We start from the raw sequence: 21,621 nt of genomic DNA, 5'->3' as shown, positions 1-21,621 counted from the left end.
GGAATGCTTCCAAAATGAAGACACGGATCTATCTGAAATATCGTTTACGAATGCTAGATTGCCACGTGCTTTATCATTGAGTAGACTGTGTGCATACCTTCTCCAGTTGCATACCTTCTCATGTTTTGTTGCTGTCGTAATCTGCCTTGATATCATCAAATTTTGGATGGGTGTAACTCCGCTAATAATCCTGGCGGTTACCGTTTTACAGGGAGCACCCCGATGAAGACTTCTGAGGGATGCGCGCATGTTTTCTGTGGTGGGTAGTCCTCTTGGACTACCCAAATCCCATAGCAAGAGGGTTAGCACCCCCCTTTCCTATACCACCATCATCTCTCCCCAGAGGTGGGCAACGTCGCGACTAACTCCAATTCACGTGCTGGTAATGGAAGAGCTCACCGTTTTCGGCCTCACAGAGGTGGGCAAAGTCACGGCTAACTCCAATTCACATGCTGGAGCCAATGGAAAAGCTCGCTGTTGTTGGCCTCACAGAGGTAGGCAACGTCACGGCTAACTCCAATTTACGTGATGTTGCTAATGGAAGAGCTCGCCGTTGTCGGATTCGCAGAGGTGGGTAACGTCACGGCTAACTCCAATTCACGTGCTGGTGCTAATGGAAGAGAGCGCCGTTGTCGACCTGACAGAGGTGGACAACGTCACGGCTAACTCCATTTCACACGCTGGTGCCAATGGAAAAGCTCGCTGTTGTCGGCCTCACAGAGGTGGGCAACGTCACGGCTAACTCCAATTCACGTGCTGGTGCTGGAGGTGCTGGTGCTAATGGAAGAGCACGTCGTTGTCGGTCTCGCAGAAGTGGGCAACGTCACGACTAACTCCAATTCACATGTTAGTAATGGAAGAGCTCGCCGTTGTTGGATTCGCAGAGGTGGGTAACATCACGACTAACTCCAATTCACGTACTGGTGCTAATGGAAGAGCACGTCGTTGTCGGCCTCACAGAGGTGGGCAACGTCACGGCTAACTCCATTTCACACGCTGCTGCCAATGGAAAAGCTCGCTGTTGTCGGCCTCACAGAGGTGGGCAACGTCACGGCTAACTCCAATTCACGTGCTGGTGCTAATAGAAGAGCTCGCCGTTGTCGGCTTCGCAGAGGTGGGTAACATCACGGCTAACTCCAATTCACGTACTGGTGCTAATGGAAGAGCACGTCGTTGTCGGCCTCACAGAGGTGGGCAACGTCACGGCTAACTCCATTTCACACGCTGCTGCCAATGGAAAAGCTCGCTGTTGTCGGCCTCACAGAGGTGGGCAACGTCACGGCTAACTCCAATTCACGTGCTGGTGCTAATGGAAGAGCTCGCCGTTGTCGGCTTCGCAGAGGTGGGTAACGTCACGGCTAACTCCAATTCACATGCTAGTAATGGAAGAGCTCGCCGTTGTTGGATTCGCAGAGGTGGGTAACGTCACGGCTAACTCCAATTCACGTACTGGTGCTAATGGAAGAGCACGTCGTTGTCGGCCTCACAGAGGTGGGCAACGTCACGGCTAACTCCAATTCACGTGCTGGTGCTAATGGAAGAGCTCGGCGTTGTCGGCTTCGCAGAGGTGGGTAACGTCACGGCTAACTCCAATTCACGTACTGGTGCTAATGGAAGAGCACGTCGTTGTCGGCCTCACAGAGGTGGGCAACGTCACGGCTAACTCCAATTCACGTGCTGGTGCTAATGGAAGAGCTCGCCGTTGTCGGCTTCGCAGAGGTGGGTAACGTCACGGCTAACTCCAATTCACGTACTGGTGCTAATGGAAGAGCACGTCGTTGTCGGCCTCACAGAGGTGGGCAACGTCACGGCTAACTCCAATTCACGTGCTGGTGCTAATGGAAGAGCTCGCCGTTGTCGGCTTCGCAGAGGTGGGTAACGTCACGGCTAACTCCAATTCACATGCTAGTAATGGAAGAGCTCGCCGTTGTTGGATTCGCAGAGGTGGGTAACGTCACGGCTAACTCCAATTCACGTACTGGTGCTAATGGAAGAGCACGTCGTTGTCGGCCTCACAGAGGTGGGCAACGTCACGGCTAACTCCAATTCACGTGCTGGTGCTAATGGAAGAGCTCGCCGTTGTCGGCCTGACAGAGGTGGACAACGTCACGGCTAACTCCATTTCACACGCTGCTGCCAATGAAAAAGCTCGCTGTTGTCGGCCTCACAGAGGTGGGCAACGTCACGGCTAACTCCAATTCACGTGCTGGTGCTAATGGAAGAGCTCGCCGTTGTCGGCTTCGCAGAGGTGGGTAATGTCACGACTAACTCTAATTCACGTGCTGGTGCTGGAGGTGCTAATGGAAGAGCACGTCGTTGTCGGCTTCGCAGAGGTGGGCAACGTCACGGCTAACTCCAATCGACGTCCTGGTGCTAATTGAAGAGCTCGCCGTTGTAGGCCTCGCAGAGGTGGGCAACGTCATGGCTAACGCTTGGGGAGAATATGCGTCCTTAGCCGACTTCTAAGGGCACTGTGCCGACATATGTTTAAAGCGTCTCAGGAAACCCCAGGAAAAACCCCGGACAGGGATTCGAACCCGGTTTCCTCCCAGTCTCCACATGACATATGGCCAGAACGCTAACCACTGAGCCACGTGTTCGCACCTTTGCGACTCGCGAGAAATGGCTTGCTATCCAGTAACAGCCGTCTACGTGAACAGCAGCAAAAGAAGATAAAAATGCACGAGGCAACAGTTGCCGGGACAACGACCGACCAGAGCGACTTCCTTGCGTCACTCCCTCCGAACCCATGCGTCCGTCGTTTCCAAAGGGGCTTGCGTCTGTTCGCTGGCGGACGCAACGCTGACGTACGCATTGAAACGCAATATTAGTGCGGACCAGACTTCAGAGGTTTTGGTGAAGATCATGTGGGTCCCTCGCAAGACCAATTTGACATCGTGTATGGCCCTGGGTATTTCAAGGACTTCAATCCTGCCGGAATATTGAGACACCTCACTCTCTCTTTGCCGACGAGCCTTTGGTAGAATGTTAAGCGCAGAGTCTGGGTCAGTAGCTTACGAGGTGCAATTTGCACGTCATATCATTTTACCTTGTAAAGAACATTCTTTCCCCTCACGCGGGCCATTACCGCGTTCCACTTACGGGCCATCATACGTCAACGCTGGCAGTATAAGGGCGTCTTCACAAAAATGTGACAGGACTGAGACCCTGCAGGAATCTACGGAAGGACCTCTGTCATAATGATACAGTTAATAAAAATGTCCATCATATATATATCTACTGTAGTTACTGTGCCCGGATTTGCCTTTAGCGTTCGATGAAAACTATCTATGAAATGTTGTTGATGATGAAATGTTGTTGATGTTCTGTCAAGAGTTATTGGCTGTCAGGCGCTGATAAATGCATGTTCAATGTGGCGACACCGGCAAACAGGCTTGTCTAGTTCCTGGCCTGGTAAAGGGCCAGCAGGTAAGGGAACTGTTTTTCTCAGCCACCTTCCGGAACGACGAAAGCAGAATACGCTTTTGGATAAACCGTATAGTGGAAAGCGGAGGCTGATCCCTGTTAATACGGGACTCAGCTAGAGCCGTTTTTAATTGCCTCTATGTATTTTTTATACGTCGATCAGCATATGTACCCGAACCATTATCATACAGAGGAAGTTGTTAACCATGAAAAGATGAACTTGTACGCACCGCCCGCCTCACGAAGGCTTCATGGTCGTCTCAAGCCTTCCTTTGCACACAGGATAAAGTACGGGACGATATCATCGACGCTCGAGGAAAGTGGCCGTCGACATAATATATTGGAACGACTGTCACGTTCATATAATGAGATGCGCAGAGGGTCTATTTCAGGGCTTTCATGCGTGGCTGCTTTCCCGAAATAAATGCGTGTTTGTGACGGGAATATTTTATTTTTCCCGCGTGAAATCCGTTAGGTAACTGCATATACGACACGCAGTTAGCCATAGAAGTAAAGTAATGTCCACAAAATTGAATACAGAAAAGCCATGTGAATCAGAAAATGCGTCGTCATAAACTAAACTAAATGCTCCTACTGGCACAAGAGCTTTTTAGCACCTCATCAAATCAAAACCGTCAGTGTCATGCGAGGACGAACATCCTCTCAACTAGCACGACAGGTAGTAAAAGTCTGAACTTGGACTTCCCCGTTTAATTGCGCACCCTTGCCAACAGCAGCCTTTCGTGACATCAAGACTTGAGCCACGCCATGTCCTTGTCCGGCAGAACAAAACACACACGCGCGCCATAATTGCATTCCGGAATTGTTCCGACTAAATATTTGATCCTCATTAGAGCCCGAGACAAAAGGTGGAGCGTCCTCGTTTGATGCTATCTCGTCGGATCCCGTATGTACTCATTTGCGGACCAAAACAAAAACTCTGTTACTAACCCTGACACAACGGGGGCGAGTGGGCCGGTCGGTAGCAAGGCAGCTTTCTCACCGCAAACGATTGTGAAAGTTATGAAAGTGAGGAGGTCAGCTCTTTCCTGGTGATTTTCTTTCTGGAAAAGCAACGCCCATGTAAAAGGATGACGTGATTTGAGATTAATGCGTTGCTAGCAGACGACGGCGCTTTCACTGCGGCGGCCGCGTAGCAGACGACATTTTGAGCGCTCCATTAGATCAATGGAACGATAAGGCACTGAGGCGAGTGTGGTGCTACAGAGGCGAGACTCTTTCTTGTGGGACACCATGACATCCAGTTGTGTCGTGCTGGTGCTCGCCTGTGGCCTGGCTTTGGCAGCGGGACAAGGCTCCAAGGAGTCCGAACAGCGTAATGTGGATGCCACTGAAGGTGAGACCACGGTCAACTATTCAAAGGCCCCTGTCCTAAAAAAAAGTAATGAAATGCCCAATGCCGCTATGTATCGAAAGCTTGTGGAGTCGATCTTGAGGATGGACGCATAACGCGACAAAAAATCCGCGGCTGCCACGGATATTTTTCAAGGGTCCGGATACCGGGAGCCAGTTTCGGTTTTGCGCACCGGGAATAATACCGTTATGTTCCGCGCGATATCTTCCTTCCGTGTTCCTTTCACGTACGGCAACTTCTAGAAGCTGGATCGCACCATGTCGTGACGGTGGAAATATTTCAGCCAAACTTTAAATGTGTTACCCTAGTTCCCATTAGAAAGAAGAAGAAAATTGTGCGAAAATGACCTTAAGTTTTCGTGTAACGTGTTTCGTGTTTTTTTATATATAAAGACCGGTTTCAGGACGTTAACAAAATCTGTGTTTTAACCTAATCTATTGTAATGTATGCTAATGGTATTTTTGCGACAGATGTTCCGATAGTAACGCATAAATCTGATTATGCGGAGCTTCACGGAGACACGAAAATGGTACGACTGGTCCTTGTCGTAACGCTACACATATAGTAACGACTTTTAGTGCGTCGTACGCTATCACCTTGCTATCGCATCAAACACGTTATAGCGTGTTTGACGCGGTATCTTCAGCATTCGTTGCCTTTTGTATGGTACTGGTATTTTACAGTGATAAGTATTACTTAGTTTAATAATAACAGTGACGACGCTTTTGTCTACGGGTTTCGTACCGTTCCTTTTCCTCAGGCTCGAAAGAACTACTTCTCTTGCCTTGTGTGAGCCTGCTCTGTCGTCTGTATAAGTTACCGATTTCAAAAAGAAAAAAACGTATCTGCACATATGTGTTCTAATACGTTGCTTTTAATTCATACTTTTTATGCAGACAGCAATACATACGGGATCTAGAAACGCCGGAGACGGTTGAGTAGCTTTATGCTAAGTCTTTGGAGAAACCGGCTAGAATACAATGATGAGGCGATATTCCATCGATGGCGTGATCCCGTTAAGCGATTGGTGCGTGCGAGGCATCCCGAGAAACAAGAAGGCCGCGCCGCTTATGCAACAACCTTCTTTCATGTTCCACATTCACTGCACGCCGATATCTTTCATTTTTTAACTCACCGGTGACGTCACATAAGGCCATAGGAAGGCTGAAGAGACCTCGCCCATATAGTGGACACGCGCACTCGTGTGGCCACCTCAACCCTCTCTTTTTCTTCTTTTCTAACTATAGTAAGAGCCAATGAACAGTGGCGAGAAATCCGGTTACTTTTGTGAACTTTTGCAAAATGATTTTTCTTTTTCCTTTTTTTTTTCGTCTCGGAAGCAGGGGCTTGGGCGAACTCTTTGGGGAAATCCAACGAGAAGCCTTGGGAGACACGACTGGAAGAGATATTAGCAGCGATGCCCCTACAAAGTCGCAGATATATTTGGCTGTTCTTGAAAACCTACGGTTTTCCATTCATGGAGCTTAATGTTAAGCCGAATATTAATTATTAATGAACATGAGGTGAAAATAAGTGGAGGTTGCGTTGGCGATGGCCTTTGGCGGTGGCATTGGCGATCCATTAGCGAATGGAAGAGCCCGAGGCTATGTCGTTTCCCAGATGAATCGTGCTTGCATAATGAGTAACTTCAATTAGATTGTGCGTAACGTCAACCTAAAGGCTCTTACGGTCCGCAAAGAAGTAGCCGCACTATAAAGGTATATTAAATGATTGCGTAATTCCGTGGCACACTGGCCACGCCGTTCAATTAGATAATACGTCGTGACAAACTTAATTACAAAGTCGTCACTTGCACCACAAGTATGTGTACGTCACCACTGTAGCCGAGACCAGTCTTGTGTAGCTACAAGTACCGTTGTACTATAACATACACTGTGCTGTTAGGGCCGGCAAATCCTCCTTTTATAACATGGCATAGGTGTGCTTGGACAGTACAAGTGCTAAACAAAGTTTTTGAGTTACGTATATTCTGCTTTCTCCCCATAAAATGTAACTGTAACAGTTACATTAGTGCAGTGACTGTAGCTGTAACTATAGTAACATTTGAAAAAGAGCAACTGTAACTCAGTTACTATTTTCGCAGGCTAACTGCAACTTAGTTACATTTTTTCACTGACTTACTCATGACTGGCGCTGACGACCTGAGGTTGACATTGACCAAGACGAATGGAGCGGGTGCAATATGAAGTCCGATATGTGACATGAAAAGGGGCCAGTAACTTGTATAAGACAACGTCATTGGAGTCTCCCTTAGATAGTACTCATTCGTATTCACATTCTCGTTTACGGTAAAATTTGCTTTGTCTGATAGGAGTTTCGCGTCGTCTGCTACGAATTTCGTGTCGTCTGCTACGAGTTTCGTGCCATATGCTACTAGCTTCACGTCGCCTTCGATGTTTTGGATCCTGTCTCGCTACCAGAAAAATGGTAGAGGACTGATGTAGGCAATCGACATGCATGGCGTATAACCTTCATGAATTTCTAGCTCTTGTAGCAAACGTACAGCGTCGGCAACAGAAGCGAAAAAAAAAAACAGGTACTACAGGCATTCACACTTCCCTCATATAGAGGCCGAGGGAAAAGTGCCATCACGTCTATGAAACACGTGACTCGGCCGAAAGAACACGCCCAATGTGGAATAATCCGCGATACCCGACAGACATAACGGTCGGGAACCCGTTTGCGGTCAAGGTTGCCAATTAAAAGAAGCCCTTTAAAATATACGGTCAGCCGCATTTTTGTTCCATCTGTGCCAAGTCGTCTCGAACCGTGTGCCAAGTAGTTTATCACGTTGCGCCATATGGTTATTGCAGACACGTACACGTTCTGCTTCAGGTCGCTTGGAATCTGGAGCACATCGTAAGACACATTCCAAGAAATTTCCACCGGTCAGAAGAAACAAAAGTTGCCTGAATTCCTGCTTCTTCTTTTTTTTTTTTTTTTTTTTTTGACCATGTATATACCGGAATCACCGTTCTAAACAACCTTGCGTAATAGGTCGGGATGTCTGGAAAATGAAATATCGGCGAGGAAGCGGCACCTGCGTCGCTGCTTTGCAGAGTATATCCATCACCTCCATTGCCTCGGCTTATACTGGAAGCACATTACATCGCCAGCTACGACAAAGTACAGAGTTTTAGTAGACCGTTGATAACGTGGCTTGCGTCGAACCGTATCAACCGGATCCAATCAGTGGATAAGATTCTGAGTCACGCCGACTATGATTGGTTCCGATAGACACGATAACCTTATCAACGGTATACTAAAACTCAATAGTGTCCCATTCGGAAACGCGTATCTACGTAAGGTTGGTGTCGCAACCTTATCTGGTTGTGGAACGTTCGGGGTGACAAAAGATTCCCATCACATTCTGACAGTGTGTGGTCGTTTGCACCCAAGCCGGCCGAAGAGCCCTGGACAGAGGGAATAGACGGTGGTGACTCCTTATTTCTTGGGTCCCCAAAGCGCTTGTTGTTTACTTTTTGGTTCTTACCGACGGACATCGACAAACCTTTTTTTTTTTTTTTCGCAATTATACTGACGCGTTAAATTTGTTCTAATCATAGATCGAGAAGTTACCCGTCCAAAAAAAAAAAAAAAAAACTCGTTACGAGTTAAGTTACCGTGTGAAAAATGTAACTAAGTTAATAACGAAGTTCTTCAGTCTGAAATGTAGCTCGCAGTTACGGAGTTACTGAAAAAAAAAAGAACGAGTTATACTTTAAAGTTACTTCGGATACAGAATAGCAGTACACAGGCGCGGTGAACAGTTGAGTTCGACTTTGAGTTTCTCTCGGAGGAGTGCAACACGCTTAGATGATGATGGGAATTGATGTTCTGAGGCTGGAACACAGAGAAACGACAAATACATTCAAAGCCTCAAGTGCCCAAGAAATTAATGATGGAAAAATGAAGTCACTGAAAAGGTTAACCAGCTGTGGGACTTGAACCCACATCTTCTGGATTACCGGTCCAGGGCTCTACCAATTGAGCTAAGCTAAGACACCTAAGAAATCAACGATGAAAGGTGAAAGTCACTGAAAAGGTTAGCCAGCTGTAGGGATAGAACCCACATCTTCTGCATTACCGGTCCAGGGCTCTGCCGCTTGCGTCGATTTCCGTCGTATGAATGTGTGTATGAGTGAGCAAAAAATGTAAGTGTGAAAGGAGGGTGAGTGAGAGTGAGTGGCTGGTTTGTCGTCCCTTCAGATGACGCACCCCGAAAGTCGCTGGAGAGGCGTGTTAGCTTAGCTCAATTGGTAGAGCCCTGGACCGGTAATCCAGAAGATGTGGGTTCGATCCCTTTTAAGCTAAGACACCTCCCCAGCGATTTCCAAGGGTGTGTCATCTGAAGGGACAAACCAACCTCGCCAAGACGGAAGCCGCTGCCCGCTATAGCGACTGCAAGGAAAATCAATGTGCGCGGCCGACTAAGGCAAGCGAATCAACGTTGCCACCACCGGAAAATTAGACTGCTAAAATATCGCTAAAATTGACAGGGAAAGCTGGTGAATCGTGGCTATTGCAAATGCACCAATCGTTTTATGGCATAAAATGACACGAAAGAACCCAAGAGAAAGCAAGACAATAAGTGGATGCGCGTGAAAAGCGGAGTAATTAAATGTAAGTAACTCGTAACTTCGCTCAAGTTACTTCGGCAAAGTTACCTGAAAAAGAAACGAGTTCCTCTGAAAGTTACCACGGCAAAAAGTACCGAGTTAAGTTATAAGTTACCAAAAAAATGAACTTAGTTACACTAACGAGTTACTTGTAACCAGTTACCTCGAACTCTGGTTCTAATGACAGACATTACTTGGCCTACTTTCCAGCTCCCACCAGTGGCCTGACCCGTTGCTACGGCAAGTATGGCTGCTTTTCGGTGGGCGAGCCGTTCCTGTCGCTGCAGCGCCCCATCAACCTGTTCCCTGTGGCGCCCGAAGCCTTGGACGTTCAGTTTTTGCTGCGCACGCGCCGGAATAACCACTACTACCAGAAGCTCAAGTCCGGAGATGCAGACAGCTTTTCAGAGTCCAAATTCGACGGCAGTCGGCCAACCATGTTCGTCATTCACGGTTACCTCGAGAGTGGATACCTTCGATGGGTCCTGGTACGTTAGCCTCTGGCATTACCTCTTACGTGGTCGGTGGGCCGCGCTAAACGTGAACATTGTCCAAGAAAACTGAAGCTGATAGGGATGAGTCCATCAGCCGAAAAAGATAGGATGAGATTAGAGTTAAAAATAGTATGGGGTAGCAGTGCTGAAAGAGCTCGTTGTTGTCGGCCTCACAGAGGTGTGCAACGTCACGACTCATGCTCTGGGGGAATGTGTGTCCTGGGCCGACTTCTATGGGAGCTGTGCCGACATATGTCTGACAGCGACTGGGGGAAACCCAGGAAAACCCCCAGAAACCAGCCGACACCGGGGTTCGAACCCGGGTACCTCGCAGTCTCGACGTGACATGGCAAGCACGTGCTACTCCAGCACACTATAAAAGGTGGCCAATAGCACAGGCGACCAGGGATTGGTGGAGTTACTGAGGATGTTATGACAGCGTAAAGAAACGAGATCGAAGGATATCGCGGGGAAATCGTCCACTTTTTATTCCCATCAAGATAGGCCAATCAATGTGATTCTAATTTGTATCCTATGCGATAGATTGGCATCAAGTGACGGATATAGGTTTACAGCGGTACAGTTCCATCTTCTTGTGTCATTTCTGAGCGTTCCTTGACCTAACAACGACGTAGGACATGACGACGGAGCTCCTGACGAAGGACAACTACAATGTGATCGTCGTCGATTGGGGCCAAGGAGCAACGCCGCCATACACACAGGCCGTCGCCAACGCCAGGATAGTCGGGTCCATCGTCGCCGACATGATCAAGTACATACAGGTACACACAAAAGCAGGTTTCCGTGCTCGTAGCCTCGAAGTACGGCACTCGAGAACTATATCGCGAACAAAATGAAAATGAAACAAAGTGTATCGTTTCCCCGCGTCCGCACTTACGCAAACACGGATGGTAAACAAGGTCGTGTTAATTCCTCTATCTAGTCCTTGGCATAAACGTTATCATGCAAAGACAGGAGAAAGTTTTAAAATGATGCGTCACAAGGTTGTGGAACTGGATTTCTAGACGAAGATGCTAATTATTGGCTATGTCGATTTTTTTTTTTTTTTTTTTTTTTACATTTGCTTCGAGCGAAATATGAAACACGTTCGTCAATTAACATAAGAAGAACAGAAGCATTTGCTCTTTGAGTGCGAAATAACTTTTGAGTAACTGTTCCATGTGTATTGCCCTTGTTTGCTCATTCAGTAAATAATGCAAAAAAAAAACTGCATCTTCGGTCATTGTGCGTTTAAATGCGGTGGCTTTGGCGGTAAATTTTTGCGAAACACTTTTTAAATGCTATTAATTTTTATTGGAAGCCCTTTAACATTTTGTAAAATCGTCCGATCTTGTATCGTTACTGTGGTGATCGCTGTGGTGCAGTCTGGCGATCACGCGGTAGTGGCAGTGTCACGTGATGTCACCTGGCCTTATAAGACCACGGACAGACATATACTCAGTGGCTGGTTCAATAAAGCTATCGCTTTTAAAACGAGAGAGAGAGGCAAACCCTGGTATAGTATGAGAGTACTAACGTCGGAAGTCGTTGAATATCGATATGTTCGGACAAAAGTGGAGCGTTTTACCCAAGCAGGCCGAGTCTTAGGAATGAAAAAAAAAATGAACAATCGCTTACACGTGTAGAACAACGATCAAACTGTCTCCAACGCGTCTGCAAGCCAGCAATAATCGTGTAAACTGTGCAGGATCGCTACGACGCAGCCGGTTCAGACTTCCACCTCATCGGCTACAATGTGGGAGCGCACATTGCCGGCTACGCGGGCGAGAGGGTCTCTGGCATTGGACGCATCACTGGTGGGTATGATATACCGATATGATGCGTACCTTGCACGTATATCTGCGAACGTCTGTCGTATAGGTTTGGACCCAGCTGAGCCGTACTTCGCACACACCGACAAGGCTGTCCGTCTCGACCCAACGGACGCCGAGTTCGTGGACGTCATCCACACCGGAGGCTCCAGCTTCCAGAGCTCACCTGGTGAGAGAGAGACATCAGAGAGATAGTTAACTTTCTGTTACATAATCTATTGTTTCCCGCTTTTGATGAAAGTATTTATTATTATATTTCGACACAAGTTAAACCCTCCGTCTGGCTGACCTTTTCCCCTACAGATAAACTCCGCTCATAAAACTAAAGACGTCGGTGATTGGCTCAAGGGGGTAGTCACGGTGCTTCGAGAGGTCCGTATATTTAGGAGAAATCCAGCTAACACACCTCCGAAATGCACGTAAGATCCGCGTTATTTCCATAACGGTCTTCCCGAGATGCATCTTCTTTGTGTTGTTGTCGACGTTTTTCCGTTTGCGAGTTTCCTAGTGGAACCCCTTGAGGAAGCTTCGAAGAGGACACCGAAACAATTGTTTGTTCCACTAAGCGTAGTCTCTCCGAAAGGGGTCGTGGCATCGGATATCTTTTCCGCATGACTGATTTTCCCGGTATTCTCCGCGTGATTCTGACTGTGTTGTTTATCGTTCCTATCCTCCGTGAGAATTAACTGCGTTATTTAGTAGGCTCGAACAAGCTGCAAGACTACGGCCACGTTGACTTCTACCCCAATGGAGGTGAGCCCCTGCAATGTCCCGACCCAGCCTACTACAATGTTCGTCAAGACAGCTGGATCTACGGTGAGTTTTACGAATACAGGCTGGAACTATTGCTAAAAAACGAAAAACGTGTAGCAAAATCAATAAACCCAACTGTTCAGCATACCGAACATTATATCGAATGTTGACGGGTAGAAATCCGGCAAACTGGTGCGGAAGCATGAAGGGAATTGCCTCAGGACGAGAGGGAACGATATTTCGAACAGAGACCGTTCTTCTTCTGGGCACAGACCTCATCGTTGGCATGGTATTTAAAGGGTTAGGTATGATCCATGTGGGCCAACAGCCCAGGGGGACCAAAGCGTCCGTACAGGCTTTTACAGCCGGTGTGAATGGCCGCTTTGTTAGAGTGTGGAGGGGATTTTGTGAATGAAGTGTGTATCAAATGTCGTTCGCTGCTGGAGAAAGAAAAAAGAAAAAAGAACGAGGTGAAAAATCGTGTCACCCACACAATCTTCCACGTGTACCACCCACATTAGAAGGACTGCATTTTGCGGTGTTGGCTGGCTCTTCTACGTCACATTAGTTACCAGTCACGCGGCCACTGCCGCAAGTTAGTAGCGTATAATAATAAAAGTTTTGTATGGATTGGTGTCCAGGCGTTCGTCGCTACGTCAGCTGTGCTGACGTGCGAGCCCACGAGTACTTCTCGGAGTCCATCAACAGCGACTGTCCCTTCTACGGTTTCACCTGCGAAGGTGGCTACAGAAACTTCAGCTCGGGTGCCTGCACGGGTGGTTGCGGTGACGATGGCAGCACCTGCGCCCCCATGGGATACAGGGCTGTCGACTGGAGACGCTTCTCCGATTCTTCCGCCAGCTCCCGCATGTTCCTCACCACGGCACCCACGCCGCCTTACTGCCGTACGTTCATCCCTCTTCTGACCCTTTATTCGCACAAGCGACATCCCCAAACGAATATTCCAGTGGAAGAAAAAAAAAAACTGCTCAAGGGGGCGGAAGTTCCGCCGCGCCTTGTGTCCAGCATTCGCACGGCGCCATATCGGAAGTGGCGCACAGCGCATATAGCAGACGACACCATCCATCGACCCTGTCGTCTGCTACGGAATATTCTGTGGCTGAACCGCAGGATATGCGCCATGGTTAGAAGAGTGCCAAGAGACATGACGTTAAACGCTAGCGTGGCAGCAGAAGCCTCAGCAGCACAATATACTGGCCTTGATATCGGCAATACTGGTTTAAGATTGGACCAATATCGGGCCAATATTGCCGATATTCAGCCGACATTGGACAAATATATTGTGCTTGACGTTTTTCACATCTTCCGTTGGAGTATTCTGGGGAATGTCGCTCATGCGAATACACGGTACTCGACCTCAACGTATCTTGCTGCAGTGCTTGCAAAAAAAAAAAAAAAAAAAAAATGTACCGTCGTTCCTTTTGTCAATGAGCAAACACTTTCGTTTTCCACTGTAGGCAACCAGTACTACGTACGTGTCATGGTAGCCAGCACGGAGGAGACAAGGAAATTGCAATCCAACCAGGGAACCCTTTACGTTCAACTGCACGGATCTAAGCCTTTGTCGTCGCCAGCGGAATCTGCTACAGGGTTAGCTCAGTTCCACTTACACAGAACGAGTCGCATATGTTGTATGTGCGTACGCATGGGAAAAACATGTGGGAAAGAACGTGAAGAGGGTGACTGAGTGTCCCGTTCGTTGATTGAGTGCCCTTGGAAAATCCACCTCTTGGTTACCTGTCTAAGCTTTTTCGACGGCTGCCACATTTCGATACCATTTTAGCTCGATGTCGTTTCTCGATTAGTATTTCGACAAATATTACCGCGTGTAATCGAAGAAAATTGCGGAAATATCCTTGACGGCTTTCCGAATGACATTGCAGAAAACACGGAGACTACACTGCAGGCAAGACCGTCGACTTCCTCATCTCTGCCAGAGACCTGGGGCGCATCTTGCGTGTGAACCTCGAGTGGAGACCCGACCAGTTGGCCCTCTACTCTGACCCCACCAACCAGATCCTCACACCCAGCTACCCTCGGCTTCTGGTGCACCATGCCCGAGTCATGAACCTCGCCACGGGAGAACGGTATGGACCATGTAAATGGCCTCTATGTGTCGGATACTGACGTTTACCGATTGATACTGACAGGTTCATTTTCTGTGGAGAAGGAGAACACTTGGAAGCCAACATCGTCAAGACCTTCTTCTCTGGCGGAGATTGCGAGTTCAGCACCGCTGCCAGTAACGGACACGACAATGACAATGGGCCTTAAATAAAGCTATCTTCTTGTTTTGTTTATTAATTTGCTTTATCTGCTGGCTCGTAAACATGCACGTCAAATAATAAACGTAAAAAGAATCGTTTACAACGACCAAAGACGTCGACAAGAGAGGTCATGATGTCAGAAGAGCAGGTGATGAGCATTCAAACATATCGCTTCAATCAAATGAATTCCTGAATTCCACCTAAGATGAACAGCCGGCTGGTGTGTCCAAACTGAATAGCTTCAGGTAACTGTTTGCGGATCGACCCCACGGATGCACAAAGACAACTTCGCATGCCAGTCCTTATATAATTTGTAAAGATATTTACACCCTAACAAAAGATATATTCAGAAAGTAGGCAGCAAGCGGCTTCTCTAAATCACCAATTCCACAAGCAAAAAAAAAAAAAAAAAACGAGGACAAAAACGCTGGTTTGCAAACTGAGATTATGGTGCAGATGCATGCCAGCCTGGTGGGCAAACGCCATAATGTGAAGAGCCTGATTCTGGGCAGAACTAGAACGACGGGACAAACGCACGGCTCAAGGCAGCAAAAGTTTAATTTTCACCAGTAATGTCCCCAGAAATGGACCCCTGGTGGTAGGGGGGTACCGAAATTCGTGGGTCTATGCATTGGGAGCCGCGCTGTATCGCACACGGGACCCCTAGATAAGGGTGAGCGAGAGATATGTGTGCTAGCCATTCGCAGGGAGAGAGACTCGTGACTCGTCGCGCCAAAGTAGACGCATCGGTAACAACATCACGCAATGGCTGCGCCTGTACAACTCACAACAATGCTTCCTGCACCGCACAGTTCATATTCAAATGTGTTTTATCGGTTATATTCTGTCATCGAGTAGAGGCCATTGTTAAACTGCACGAACATACTCGACACAAGAAAATGGCTAGCGTCATCAAAGCTACTACTCAGAGCGATACGAACACACTGAGCGATCTCCGACTCTTCTTGGCCGGCACCGCCGGGTACGACAAGAAAATCAAACCTGCGGACGTCACGAAAGCCGCGATTCGTCTGCTGAAAACTCTTCCAGCCGCTCGAGATGCGGTACTGGAATATATGCACAACTTATTCGACGACGCAGTCAACAAACACATCATGAAACTCGACACCGAAGAAACACCTTCGGAACCTGGAGAGCACGAACAGGCTATTGAAGAAGTGGAGGCCGTCTTGTCAGGATTCATAAAGAGCAATCTCTGTGCTTGGGCGCCCATCATTTCGACGTGGTCCCTCGATCTTCTGGGTTACCTAGCCAGCAAATACGCCGACCGGCGAATCGTGCACTACTCGTCCAGCCTACAAGAAGTGCTCGAAATATGGATGGCCTGTCCCCCGACACGGACATTGATCGACCTCACGACTCAGTGTCTATCCATTTTAATCGGGACGAACCCTGACCTGTGCATCGACGCCCTGCTAGAAACGTGCGTGAAGCGCTCGCCGCATTTTGACTGGGTCGTAGCGCACATCGGCTCCTGTTTTCCCAATACTGTCATCACCCGAGTGTTGGCCTGTGGCCTCAAAGACTTCATCAGCCACGAGGATCAGCTGTTGATGAACGCGGAGAAAAAAGTGCCCAAGTTAGCTTCTGTCGTGGGCATTCTGGGTCACCTGGCAGGGCAGCATGCGGCTAATATCAAGAAGGCACTGGTGAACCTCATGCAGGAGAGTTTCGTCGCGAACCCGACGAGGGAACAACTGGCGACAGTGCCTTTCCTGCTGCAGTTGGCTTCCATGTCAGAACTGTTGCTGACAGCCATTGTGTCGGAGTTCAACAAAATTTGTAAGCCGTGCAAACTGTGCTCATTAGCAACGTTTCACTAAATGTCACGATTTGCTCGACCTTAATTGTATTAATGTACAAGGCCTTCTCAGTTTGTGTGGGACGCCACACTGCATTGTCCCGTTCAGTATCTCACGACGATCTTGCTTTTCAGTGTCCGCAGACGTGCTCAACAAGCTCTCTGGCCTTGTGTCCCAGTGGGAAGCAGCAAAGATTCCAGGAACCAAAGACCTCATGAGCTTGGTGGTGGTACTCATCCTACAGTACGGCACTGGAGACCTCAAGTTTCTTGCCCACCTGCTTGATGTCGCCGCTGGGGAGGGTGAATATGCTTCTTCTGCGCTACCAGTGGTAAGAAGAACGTTTCCATAATACGTTTACTCCACTATCGAACTTGGATTGCCCCAACGGACCTGACCTTCTGCACAACTTACAGGTTCAAAATGCTGCAGGCATCATCTTGGACAACGTTCTGATGGAACTGCAGCACCGTGTCTATGCAGGCGCGGCAGACATTCCACTGCTCTTCTCTCTGGAGCGCAAGCTACCTGACCTGTGCCTCTGGATGGACACAAAGTCCAGCAGTAAGACAATGTGGATCTGGAATGTAATTTCCTTCATCTGCATTTATAGCAAGGAGAAGACCTGCATCAATGTGCTCAGCCACCTGCTCTGCCGCATCCGCGGCGGATCGGAGCTTCTTCTTTTCCAAGCCCTTGTCCACCATGTTGAGGTGATCCACATCAACAGCTTGCCAAGCACAGTACTTTACCTCATGGCCGAACTCAGGTCCGGAAGAATATCCGAACCGCAACGACTCGTTGACAACCTGAAGAAGTTTTGTACAAACACTCAGATGGGAGCCAGAGTGAGCGACTTGATATGCAAGTCTGCGGAAGTTTTAGCGGAGCAGATGCAGACGACGCGTGACTTCGCTTACGTGGACTTGTTAGCGGAGTTGTTAATGGTTACAGTTCAACCAGAACACATGCCACCTGCAACCATTGTGAAAGTGACATCATCTGCAACGGCCTACTTCTTTACGATTGTGTCTTGTCCCGAACACTACAATGGTGCTCAAAAGTTCAAGGCCGCAGTAGTCTGCTTCAAACTGCTGTCAACACTGTGCATCCGCAGCGTCCCCCAACACGTAGCCCTGCGGAACCTCTTGAGCGGAGTCCTCGATGACAGGGTGTCCTGGTTGTTTGGAGCAGTGCCGAAACGGCAGGAAACAGAGAAGCTCCAACCCAAGTTTGTTTCTCTGCTGGAGGAGAACCAGAAGTTTGCGACGTCGATAAATTTCCCGCAGAGTCACTCGTCGATCCTCAGGATTGGAGTGATTGGCAGTGGTTTGAGAACAGCGCCAGTGAGGCCCAAAGTGGAAGTGGAAGGGGTTCAGCTGAACAAGCAACTGTTCCTGGAAGCACTGACAGCATGCTGTGCACTGCCCTGGCGCAACGGACGCCTTTCAAGTACAAAGACATCCATGGTTCCTGGAATGAAGACTGTGGCTCTCCTGCTTGTTGAGTTGGTGTCATCAGACGTGATGTTCAACGGATTGCCCTGGCCAGATGAAGATTTTCTGAAGGTAAGATAGGTTTTGTAGGCTACCCCCAGGGCCTTGGCTCACTTGTGCAAATGCTGAGGAGATTCCTCAGTAATTTTGACAGTTCTCTTACAAAAGAATAGCATTGAGTACAGTACTGCGCACTCGAAGCACTACCGAAGCTACTGAGGACTCCGCTGAGGGACTTCTTCAACATTTGTGCAAGCAGGCCCTTATTTGCTGGAGATTTTATGCAATTTCACAATAGCTGGAAAGCTTTTTTGTGCCTCAAACTCAGCGGATATCCAGGAATTAAAACTGGACAGAAGGTACACGCAAATAATGGTACATAGAGCATCCGCAAATGCATTTCTGCTAAAATGCATAGTGACAGTGTGTCAACGATGTCATGCGATATGAAAAAATGGTTCGTGACAGAAAACATGTCATGATCTCAGCAGCTTTTTCTACTATGGTAGTCTAAAACTTTCTTATCTGGCAACATTTGCATATTGAAGCGCACTTTCACTGCCCCCTGAAAATACCCCTCCGTTGCATTGCAGGTAACAATTGAACGAGACCTGCACATCAACGCTAGCTTTGCGGACCACCCCATCCTGTGGGACCTCCTGCGACTGACTGCATCTGTTCGTCCTTCCCTCTGTTACTGCAGCGTGCTCCTGCGGGCTATCGTAGCTGTCATGATGACCCACTGGCGGAACTCGCAGGAAAAGGGTGCCTGCAACTGCGCAAAACAACTGGAGACGAGTCGTAAGGTCCTGCAGGTGATGGCCACGGGGCAACTGCTTCCCGCTCCGCTGTCTTCCATTGGGCAAATCCTCCACTTGTTGACTCCCTTCGAGGTGTCCTGCCTCCTGTCGGACGTGTGGCAGTACATGAAGGATAATGTGCCCAGCCCGGCACTGTTTGCCCAGAAGAATGGCCAGTACTGGAGGGAGTTCAAGGCCGGTGAGAATGGGGCGTCCAAATACACCGAGAGGTTGAGGATGATCATGATGAGCAACATCTCCACGTGCGGACCTCTCTTCCAGAAGTTCTTCAACGTGGAGTGAATTGTGCAGATTTTTAAACGTATACACTGTCTCTGCCAAAAGCGACTGACGTGTTTTTTTTGTTTTGTTTTACGAGAGCAAGTGCAGACGGTGGACAGCTCGGTGAATGATGTGTGATGGCTTCCACACATAACACACCACTTTAGGTTGGACAAAGTGTGTTCAAGTAAAGCAATGGCTTCTTAATGTGCTTTGGTAGTGAATTGATTAAACAAGAAGTAAGTCCCCGCAGAAGGGTGCAGAAATTTCCTTCTGGGAAAGCTTCAAAGCAAGACTTTATTGGTATTGATGTTTGCTCTGGTGGCAGACTGCATTCTTAGGTTCCACAATCAGTACCCCACCCCCTATGTATCTGCGTATGTATCTATGTATGTAACTGCGTCGTCGGAACAAGAAGTCAAGAAAAGAACTGCAGCATTTTGGAGAAAGAAGAGATTTTGCAGGGGTCTTAACTATGATTATGCAACTAATTACCCGTCAAAAGCTCAACACACATTACAGTGAGCTTGGCTCTCCATAGCTACATTAGAAATACTGTGGTACTGGAAAGTCAGCGCCAAAATTGCACGATCCTAGTGAAGCTTTCTGTACAGGAATGTGCAAATGTATTGTAAAAACTATTGAGTACTTTCCACATATCAGATCGAACTTGGCACTGGTCAGGTAGACACAGCACATCACATATGGTGCTTTATGGTCAAAGCATAGTTTTTCTCATTCACATAATCCCTGAGAGCAGATATATCGCGCCGGGACACACGATCGCACCCAAACACTGTCAACATAGTCAGATCACTCTCGACCTCCACCAGGCGCCTCAGCCCTGCCGAGGTGATGTCTTCCACCTCGCTCATCTCGAAGACTCTCAACCTTAAAAGAGCACCACAATCCACTAACGCCTTGAGGGCGTCGTCAGTCAGTCGGCACCAGCCCAGGCTCAGTTCTCTCAAGTTTCGACTCCCCCGCAGCAGTTGCGAGAGGTCGTCCGATGTGACAGTGTTGTCCACATCGAGGAAGAACTTGAAACTTTTCAAAGCGGGAAAAATCGCTTGCGTATAGGAACCCCAGAAGATCCTACGGAGATTCACTATTTCCAATTCTTTAAGTCCGGAACAAAACCTGCTAATAACCCCAAGATCCAAAACGGACAGGCAGAGGGAAAGGCTGGTTAAATTACTTCCAATTACGCACAAGAGGGGCTGGATCTGGACGCGAAAAAATGCTCCAGAATGACTGTCCAGTACTTTGAGGGACAGTGTGCCGAGGGAACGGAGCCACTGAAGCGGAGACAGATCTTCATGCCCTCGGAGAACGAGGTTCACCTTGTTCAAGTGCGGGCACACCTGACAGACGTGGAGGAGACCATCTTCCGTGGGTATTGCATCGTCCGTGTTCTGATATTCCGTCAACAGAAGCTTGGTTCCGACAGAAAAGCAGTGCAACGCTTCGCTGAGATAAGGAAGCTTCGCTCTCCGAAGGTTTTTAAGCTCGCTGAGAAGTTTGAACGAGGTCAGAGGGGAAGTCTGTGGACGAAAGCTGCGATCACTTTCGAGTTTCAAGACCTTGAGTTTGCTGCACCTGACGAGGAGTTGCACACTGCCGTCTGTGACGCGCTCACCATACAACACTAATTCTTCGAGACAAAGACAGTAACTGGCGATAGCTGTGACAAGACAATCCGTGATGTTAGGTAAGAGCAGACGTAGAACGCGAAGCTTGTAAAAGCCTGAGATAACGGTCACAAGCTGAACGTCGTCTTCTAAGTGGGCTCCTCCGAGGGAAAGTTCCTGGAGCAAATGTTGCTTCATGTTCAGCAAGATTTGGGGCAAGCGAGAATGCTTCGCAGCATCGCTGTCGATTAGGCTCACGTTCACCTTTCGGAGTTGCGCTGTTCGTAGAATGCAGCAAATGTAGTAGAACGCGGACGCGGCTGGCTTCAAGGACTGTAGGATGTGAAGAATATCCTCGTTGATCGCAGCTGGCAGGCCCTGGAAAGCGTTTTCGTTCTCGGAAAAAATATCGTCCATGTGGGCCGTCACCGCGTGCAAACAGATGTGGTAAAGTGACGGCGGTAGATTTTTTCGTGGCATCTTTTCGATCTGCGTGCACCGCTTGACAGAAGAGGTGATGGTGCGAACTCTAATCGCTTCTTCGTGAGCGGCCCCGATTTATAAGTCCACATCGTTCCGTCTCCTTCGAGCCTTCGTACATTTCAGGTACCATCAGTACACGTCCCCAAATTCAAAAATATTTTCGCGATCAGTTTCGCGATCACTTCGGCGATCTCACCTATCCGTCTGTCCGTGTCTGCCTGCGGAAACGCTTCCGGAGAATGTCCGCAGTCACGTGATGCCCGCCGAAATCCGGAGCAGACGACAGAAAAGTGCGCAT

General features: G+C 48.4%; 3 protein-coding genes across 4 annotated transcripts; 2 read left to right on the top strand and 1 right to left on the bottom strand.

Moving 5' to 3' along the window:
- The first annotated feature begins 4,543 nt into the window (after positions 1-4,543).
- LOC135392681 (inactive pancreatic lipase-related protein 1-like) lies at positions 4,544-14,841 on the top strand. 2 transcript variants are annotated; one of them, XM_064623405.1, is made up of 10 exons: positions 4,544-4,783; positions 9,652-9,929; positions 10,571-10,717; positions 11,644-11,752; positions 11,817-11,936; positions 12,470-12,583; positions 13,162-13,425; positions 13,999-14,131; positions 14,425-14,628; positions 14,692-14,841. In XM_064623405.1, the coding sequence occupies exons 1-10, from the start codon at positions 4,681-4,683 to the stop codon at positions 14,813-14,815; spliced, it is 1,596 nt and encodes a 531-aa protein (XP_064479475.1). In that variant the 5' UTR covers positions 4,544-4,680; the 3' UTR covers positions 14,816-14,841. The 2 variants fall into 2 exon arrangements, with proteins under 2 accessions (XP_064479475.1, XP_064479474.1); XM_064623404.1 differs by having other exon boundaries at positions 4,545-4,783; positions 12,467-12,583.
- Positions 14,842-15,524: 683 nt separating this feature from the next.
- Positions 15,525-19,416, top strand: LOC135390959 (integrator complex subunit 5-like). The gene is made up of 4 exons (XM_064620967.1): positions 15,525-16,611; positions 16,766-16,962; positions 17,048-18,199; positions 18,721-19,416. The coding sequence occupies exons 1-4, from the start codon at positions 15,708-15,710 to the stop codon at positions 19,228-19,230; spliced, it is 2,763 nt and encodes a 920-aa protein (XP_064477037.1). The 5' UTR covers positions 15,525-15,707; the 3' UTR covers positions 19,231-19,416.
- Positions 19,417-19,487: 71 nt separating this feature from the next.
- Positions 19,488-21,608, bottom strand: LOC135390960 (uncharacterized). Its single transcript, XM_064620969.1, has one exon. The coding sequence runs from the start codon at positions 21,318-21,320 to the stop codon at positions 19,908-19,910; it is 1,413 nt and encodes a 470-aa protein (XP_064477039.1). The 5' UTR covers positions 21,321-21,608; the 3' UTR covers positions 19,488-19,907.
- Between the last annotated feature and the right edge of the window lie 13 nt (positions 21,609-21,621).

The sequence above is a fragment of the Ornithodoros turicata genome, chromosome 4, assembly GCF_037126465.1.
Source record: "Ornithodoros turicata isolate Travis chromosome 4, ASM3712646v1, whole genome shotgun sequence".
Lineage (NCBI taxonomy): Eukaryota > Metazoa > Arthropoda > Arachnida > Ixodida > Argasidae > Ornithodoros > Ornithodoros turicata.
The sequence above is the reverse complement of the archived record's forward strand: the minus strand, read 5'-3'. Positions and strand labels throughout refer to the sequence as shown.